Source organism: Lathyrus oleraceus, chromosome 2 (assembly GCF_024323335.1).
Source record: "Lathyrus oleraceus cultivar Zhongwan6 chromosome 2, CAAS_Psat_ZW6_1.0, whole genome shotgun sequence".
NCBI classification, from domain to species: domain Eukaryota; kingdom Viridiplantae; phylum Streptophyta; class Magnoliopsida; order Fabales; family Fabaceae; genus Lathyrus; species Lathyrus oleraceus.
In genome coordinates this window covers 361,109,676-361,117,523 of record NC_066580.1, presented here as the reverse complement: position 1 = coordinate 361,117,523, position 7,848 = coordinate 361,109,676, and the positions used below count along the sequence as shown (strand labels likewise).

At 37.1% G+C, this 7,848-nt stretch overlaps 1 protein-coding gene across 1 annotated transcript; it reads left to right on the top strand.

Moving 5' to 3' along the window:
• The first annotated feature begins 1,359 nt into the window (after positions 1-1,359).
• LOC127123279 (uncharacterized) lies at positions 1,360-4,013 on the top strand. The gene is made up of 3 exons (XM_051053512.1): positions 1,360-1,803; positions 1,891-1,989; positions 3,658-4,013. The coding sequence occupies exons 1-3, from the start codon at positions 1,360-1,362 to the stop codon at positions 3,889-3,891; spliced, it is 777 nt and encodes a 258-aa protein (XP_050909469.1). The 3' UTR covers positions 3,892-4,013.
• The last annotated feature ends 3,835 nt before the right edge of the window (positions 4,014-7,848 follow it).

Genomic DNA, 7,848 nt, shown 5'->3' with positions numbered 1-7,848 from the left:
TCAAGAATGCTCCAATGATCAGGACCAAACGAATGCAATTACTTGCCGAAATCCCAAATTTTTGCATAAATTTCCCCAAGGTGGGGTACTCAATTTATCAGGATAAGCCTCCCTTTCGGGTTTTAAACTTAGCGAGTTGTTCTTTTCTTTTTAGGCAAAGTATTTCTTGACTGCATCGGCATTCACAGGATGCGTGAACTCTGCACAATCCATAGTTGTAAGAATCAAAGCACCGCCTGAAAAGGCTCTCTTAACAACATATGAGCCTTCATAATTAGGAGTTCATTTTCCCCTAGCATTAGGTTTGAAAGATAAAATCTTCTTGAGCACAAGGACACCTTCTCTAAACACACGAGGCCTGACCTTATTATCAAAAGCTTTCTTCATTCTCTGCTGATATAATTAACCATGACACATGGAAGTCAACCTTTTCTCTTCAATCAAATTCAGCTGGTCATATCTGGTTTGGCACCATTCAGCTTCAGTCAACTTGGCTTCCATCAAAACACACAACAATGGGATCTTAACCTCTATTGGGAGCACAACTTCCATGCCATAAACAAGTGAGAAAGAGGTTTCTCCTGTTGAAGTGCGCATGGATGTCCGGTACCCATACAAAGCAAATGGGAGCATCTCATGCCAGTCTTTATATGTCACAACCATTTTCTGAATGATCTTCTTAATGTTCTTGTTTGAAGCTTTAACAACCCCATTCTTCTTAGGTCTGTAGGAAGAATAATTATGATGTGCAATTTTGAAGTCTTTGCAAAGAGCTTCAACCATATTATTGTTCAAGTTCGATCCATTATCAGTAATGATCTTACTCGGCACACCATAACGACATATAATTTGATTCTTGATAAACCTCACAACAACTTGCTTGGTTACATTTGCGTATTTTGTCGCCTCAACCCACTTTGTGAAGTAGTCAATAGCCACCAGAATGAAACGATGTTCTTTTGAAGCTTTAGGCTCAATCATGCAAATCATATCAATTACCCACATGGAGAAGGGCCATGGAGAGGAAATGACATTCAACAGTGTCGGAGGAATATGAATCTTATCTACATAAATTTGACACTCACTACGCCAAAAAGGTTTTTTAACAGCGCATCTTAGACAGCGCTTTTAAAAGAAAGCGCTGTCTAAGGTTAAAATAAAAATAAAACACGGAAAATGTTCTAAAAAAATAATGAAAGCGCTGTCTAAGGGGGGGTCTTAGACAGCGCTTTTAGAAAGCGCTGTCTAAGACCCCCCCTTAGACAGCGCTTTTAGAAAGCGCTTTTAAATATAGACCTTAGTCAGCGCTTTTGAGAAAGCGCTGTTTAAAGTCTTTCAATTAAAAAAAAACCCATTCCAATGGCTTTCACTTCTTCTCTCACTTCCCATTTTCTCTCTCTCCCAAACAAAAACCCATCCCTAACCCCTTTTCAATCTCAACCCTTCTTTTTCCCTACACTCCTCCCAAAACCACTCTTATCATCACCTACTTCAATCTCAACCGTTGCTTCAACGTCATCATCGAAAAACCCTTCCAGTAACAATAACCCTAAACAATCTAGACAAGATGAAGTTGTTGAGGTTGAAGTAGAAGAGGAACTTCCGTGGATTCAAGAAAAAGCTCTCGACCTCGTTGAGTTCACCGGTTCTGTTACCCAAGCGATTCCCGGTCCGAGAGTGGGTCCCACTTCGTTGCCGTGGATTCTCGCCGTTCCTCTTGGTTATGCTGGTCTCACTTTCGTTATCGCGTTTGTTAAAACCGTTAGGAAATTCAGTTCTCCCAAAGCACAACGCAGGAAATTGGTTGGTTTTTTTGTTTCTTTGGATTTTTTTTTGTTCATTGCGCTTATAGGAAATTATAATGTTTGTTTGTTTGTTTGTTTGTTTCAGGTTGGTAAAAATGCGTTGTTGTGTAAGTCTGTTGATGATTTGTTACAAAGAGGACGAGATGAAGTTAAGGTTGATGATCTCAAAGGAATCGAAAATAAGGTGAGTTATAGAAAATATTTACTTTAAATTGTAGTTGGGTATGATTCTAAATTGTGATTGTAGTTATGCTGCAAACCATGATATTGTCGCAGAATGCGAGCAAATGCAACCGCGATTTCAGTTGTAGAGACATCTAAAACCTTTATATTTTCGTTGTAGACCTGAGTTTGTAATTAATTTTTGTCGCAATCTTTGTTATTGTGAAAAATTGTATACAAATGTGACTGCAACTGCTGACACTTTATAGTCATAGAGATATAGAAAAACTCTTGATATTGCAGGTCTGTGTTGCAGTTGCAGACCTTTTTCTAAAACCTTGAATATGACATGTGGTCACTATTTGACATTTGCTGTTGAATAATATATGGCCTCACATTTTGTCTATGGGTTATGGAATCACTTTTTGAATCTGCGTCAATAATGGGTAGAGAAGCTTTGTTCTTCCCCATGTTTGTTGATTTCTGATACAAACCAATATTCTCAACTATTTGAAATTAAAGAAACCCGCAAGATAGATGTAAATACAAGATTTATTGATGATAATAATTTGATTACATAGGGAAACTCTTTATTCACAACTAACATATGTTTCTCCTACTATTTGATAACTTCCCCACCATCATTAACTAACTCTCCCATCTCAACTAGCTCCCCTTCTTCCATCACAAGATTCTTTCTCAACTGTCCTTTGTTTCTCCTTACACTTCCCATTCCTTGGGCCCATGAGACAACTGCTAGGCCAGTTGATCTTCAGCCCTCCTTTTCTTTTGGGTTGTAATGTAACAAGTTCTACCTTGATAGGAAGTATGTGGAGAAGTTTGTAGCAATAGTATAACTGACAGCAGAGTAGATTCTTCTTATCTGTTGAGAATCAGTGTCATACAATGCTAGGGTAACAGATTAAAAATCCACAGCAAGGTAAAATATTTCACTATCACGATAGTCGTAACACTATCTGCAACTACATATAGTGAATCTCATATTCAGAACACTGAATTGAATCATTTATTACTTCTCCTTTTCTGGTATTCCGCACAAGGTTAAATCATGAACTGATTTCTAGTTTTAATTTTTAAATAATGATAACTTATTTTTCTTTTTTTATGTTCTTCTGCACGAGTGCCTATTAGATAGGGGTAACTTGACATACTTGATTGCTTATCATTTGCATTAGAAACACTGTTTTCTTTTACATACTAATCTATAAGGCTGAGTATTTGGCTATTTGCTCCTATTTATATCGGTTTCGTTATTATTGATAATGTATCTTGGTTTTACAAAATAAGAACAATGATTCCACTAAAAGACCATAAGTTCTAAACTGGTATTGTATAAAATTACCATCATCAAGTCATTGTAATATTCTTTGTAGTATATATATTAACGGTCTGTCTGAAATATTGGATTTTGCCTGTCTAACCTTAGGTGAAACTTTTGTTGTTGATGTGTATATGCTTCGATTCCTAATCATGATATGTTTTTTCTGTGCAAATGTTTCTTTAATAAAGGATCATGCCATCTGTCTAGATCATGAAAGTAGTTCTTAGCTTTCATTTTGCTGGCTGGAAAAATCTCATGGAAATTCATTTTTCTGTTTGCTGGCTTACCATACTTTTGACTTCCTCTGCATGTGTCATTGATTTTAAGTAACAAAAAATTCATATCCAGACAGGTTTTGTCTTGGAAGAAATTTTGCGCAAATACATCCGATATGCTCTGAACGAGAAACCATTCAACCCTGATGTTGTAGCTGATTTAATTCAATTAAGGAGAGCTTCTGCATTAAAGGACTCACAAGTTGCTGAGATTCTAAATGAAATTTCACGAAGAATTGTTAGAGACAAAGGTAATGTCTTCTTAATATTGGACAGTTTTCATCTGAGTAATCCTTGTACGTGGTAGTTTATTTTGTCCTAGGCTGTGTAGAAAAGTATTCCGATCAACTGCAGTGATGAGTGAACAGGATTATTTTTCTCTGGTTTGCTCCTTGTATTGACAAAGGTTTAGTATCTGGGTCCATGTTGTCAAGCTCAAATGCTCATGTCTTTTTGATAGAATTTGTGAGATATAGCTTCAAACCTACGACTCTACAAATTACCCCCCCTTAGACCAGAGGTAATTAGATATAATTGTCTTAAATTGAACTATTTGCTTAAATTATGTATTTGACATATATACACATTAACGATTTCTTGTACTCAATCAAAAAGAAATAATTGGGGGGTTTCCTATAGTGTTTGGTTCATAAACAAGAAAGAGAAAATAAACAGAGAAAATTCATTTATGAAAGTTAAATCAGCTAAGGGGGGGGGGTATATATGTCAAATACATAATTTAAGCAAATGATGGAGAATCTTGAAGCTATATAGTTCAAATACAAAAAAAGAGGAGTACAAGAAATCGTTGATTAAGCCTTCAAACCTACATTCTTAATTTGATCTAACTATTTATATGACATGTAGCTTCAAGAAAATGAGGTTAGCAATGCCTCCGCACAACAAAAAAAGGAGGTTAGCAACGCCTCCGCACGGGTAAAAAGTTCTGGTGCTAAGAAGACCATAGCTAGGAAAAAACCTACCACCAAGTATAGGTCGTGCCTCAGGACATTTCTAAAGATGACCGATATACCGACCGGAGGTGTTCGGACTGTACATATGGAGGTAGGGATTTTCGGCTTTGATTACGACCAAATGATTGGTAATGAAGACTTCATGCAAGTTTTTAGTCATGAAGAAATCGCCGTCACCGTTGTCAATACATATATTAGGTAAATCCGGTCTACTTTGTTTTATTAATTAAACAACTTATGTTAATGATGTTTACTTTATGTTAATCCGGTTTACTTTATGTTTCAAAAGAGGTGTTAATCCGGTTTACTTTATGCGAGATACTCTTGCTTTGGGCCGATTAAAGATTCCCACCGATGTATGTATTTCTAACTTATGAGTTATTTTTATATTTACACATATCTCATATAATTAAATAGTTGGAATTAATTCAAAATATGTTATATTATTATGTAGTACTTTGATGAATTCAAGTGTGCATTTTATACAAAGGATCAAGTGGACGAAATCAAAGAGGAGTGGTGTCAATTCATGATAGAGCTCAATGTTTGTTCATAAATTTGTGTAATTAATGTGTACATTTGTAGTATATGTTATGACTTGTAAATGTGTACATAAATTTGTATATATTTTGATACATTTAAGGCAAAGTTGGTTTGAATTGGTATATATATATATTTGTTAGCCAAAAATTGGTAGAAAAAAGGCCAAAATGGCATATATAAAATGTGATAATTGTCTGTCAAAATCTGGTTGAAAACAGGTAGAAATTCTGGTTTATAAACCTGGAAAAAATGTGGTTTAAAACAAAAGCTTCAAAAATTTTCGTATACCTTAGACAGCGCTTTTGTAAAAAGCGCTGTCTAAGGGGGGGATTAGAAAGCGCTTTAGGCAAAAGCGCTGTCTAAGGGGGGGGGGGGGGCTTAGACAGCGCTTTTTGAAAAGCGCTGTCTAAGGTATACCTAAAAAAATTAAAATAGGAGGGTCTTAGAAAGCGCTTTTGGCCAAAGCGCTGTCTAAGGGGGTGGGGCTTAGACAGCGCTTTTCAAAAGCGCTGTCTAAGGTATACCTAAAAAATTTAAAATAAGAGGGTCTTATAAAGCGCTTTTGGCCAAAGCGCTGTCTAGGGGGGGGGGCTTAGACAGCGCTTTTAAGATTTAAAAAAGCGCTGTCTAAACCTTTAGCAGCGGAGGTTTAGACAGCGCTTTAAAGCGCTGTCTAAGGCTAAAAAAAGCGCTGTCTAAGGTCTTGTTTGTTGTAGTGACTTATGGCATTTCTTCACAAACTTGCAACAGTCAGACTCTATTATCAGCCAATAGTAACCTAATCTCAACATATTTTTAGCCATAGCATGTCCATTGGATTGTGTACCAAAGGAACCTTCACGGACTTCAACCATCACATTTGATTTGTCTCCCATTCACCTTTTATCCGAACCACGACCAAAGCCGAATCTCCTTAGACGTCCAAATACATGATTCTGAGATCAATGGCCTCTTTAAGCCCCATAATGCAGGCTTCATACTCATCCATATTATTTTTACACTTGAAAGTCAATCTAGCTGTAAACGGGAAATGAGTGCCTTGAGGAGTAATAATCACTGCCCCAATGCCATTACCATACTGATTAATAGCTCCATCATATACCATGCCCCAACGGAAACCAGGTTCTGGCCCTTCTTCAAGCAATGGTTCATCACAATCTTTCATTTTCAAGTACAAAATCTCTTCATCAGGAAATCATATTGTACTTACTGATAATCTTCAATTGGTTGGTGAGCCAAATGGTCATCCAAGACACTACCTTTAATTGCTTGTTGAGATCAGTATTCAATATCATACTCAGATAATAACATCTGCCAATGGGCAATCCTCCAAGTTAAAGAAGGCTTCTCAAAAATATACTTGATTGGATCCATTTTGGATATCAACCATGTAGTATGATTCAACATATACTGACGCAGACGCTTAGCAGCCCAAGCCAATGTGCAATAAGTCTTTTCTAGCATAGAATACTGAGTCTCACTGTCGGTGAATTTCTTACTGAGGTAGTAAATAACATATTCTTTCCTTCCAGTTTCGTCTTGCTGACCAAGAACACAACCCATACTTTCATCAAGCACAGTCAAAAACATGATCAAAGGTCTTCCTTCAATAGGTGGAGACAGAATCGGAGGCTCAAGCAGATACTCTTTAATACTTTCAAAAGCTTTCTGGCAATCTTTTGTCCAATCACAAGACTGATCTTTTTGAAGAAGCTTGAATATAGGCGCACATGTGGCAGTCATGTGCGATATAAATCTTGAGATGTAACTCAAGCTGCCGAGAAAACCTATGACTTAGTTCTCAGTTTTGGGCGCAAGAATTTCTTGCATTGCTTTGACATTGGCAGGATCAACTTCAATACCTTTCTCACTAATAATAAAGCCCAACAACTTACCAAAACGAACACCAAAAGTATACTTATTGGGATTCAAGCGGAGTTTGTACTTCCTCAAATGCTGGAGTAACTTCAACAAATCCTCAACATGTTCTTCTTCATCACTCGATTTAGCAATCATATCATCAAAATATAATTCGATTTCTTTGTGCATCATATCATGAAAAAGAGTGGTCATGGCTCTATGGTATGTTGCACCAGCATTCTTTAAACCGAAAGGTATCACTCTATAACACAATGTTCCCCAAGGCGTAACGAATGTGGTCTTCTCCATATCTTCGGGTGCCATGTTGATCTAATTATATCCGGAAAATCCGTCCATGAATGAAAAGACTTTGAATTTATATGTATTGTCAACCAACATATCAATGTGTGGCAGAGGGAAATCATCTTTCGGATTAGCTTTGTTCAAATCTCTATAATCGACGCACATGCAGACTTTTGGTTATACGGTTAGCGGGCCCAGTCCCGTATTCATCTAATAAAGCTGTTCCATATCAGTATAATGCTAAAATGATGAAGGATGGTCAAGAGGTCTCATTGCCTACAACCAACTCTGTAGTGAGCATTGCTGATTCTACCAAGGTGACCCATAGTGGTCGTGTGTTTGGATCGGTGTTCCCAAAGGATAAATAAGAGTCAGTTATTGGTAGGAAGGTAGAGGTGCCTGCTGTAGATCCAATTAGTGCTTCAAAAGGTAAGTCTGGTGAATCCAGCGATTCTGAAGGCTAATGATGATGATGATGAGGTACTTCGATTGATCAAGAGGAATGAGTTTAACATAGTGGAGCAGTTGCTCCAAACCCCCTCGAAGATCTCAGGAGTGAGTTTGTAGAACATGATGTTACAATG

Coding starts and splice junctions, on each gene's coding strand:
- LOC127123279 (XM_051053512.1), top strand. CDS start 1,360: ATGGCTTTCACTTCTTCTCTCACTTCCCATTTTCTCTCTCTCCCAAAC. Junction 1,804..1,890: donor AAGCACAACGCAGGAAATTG/GTTGGTTTTTTT, acceptor TGTTTGTTTCAG/GTTGGTAAAAATGCGTTGTT. Junction 1,990..3,657: donor TCAAAGGAATCGAAAATAAG/GTGAGTTATAGA, acceptor ATTCATATCCAG/ACAGGTTTTGTCTTGGAAGA.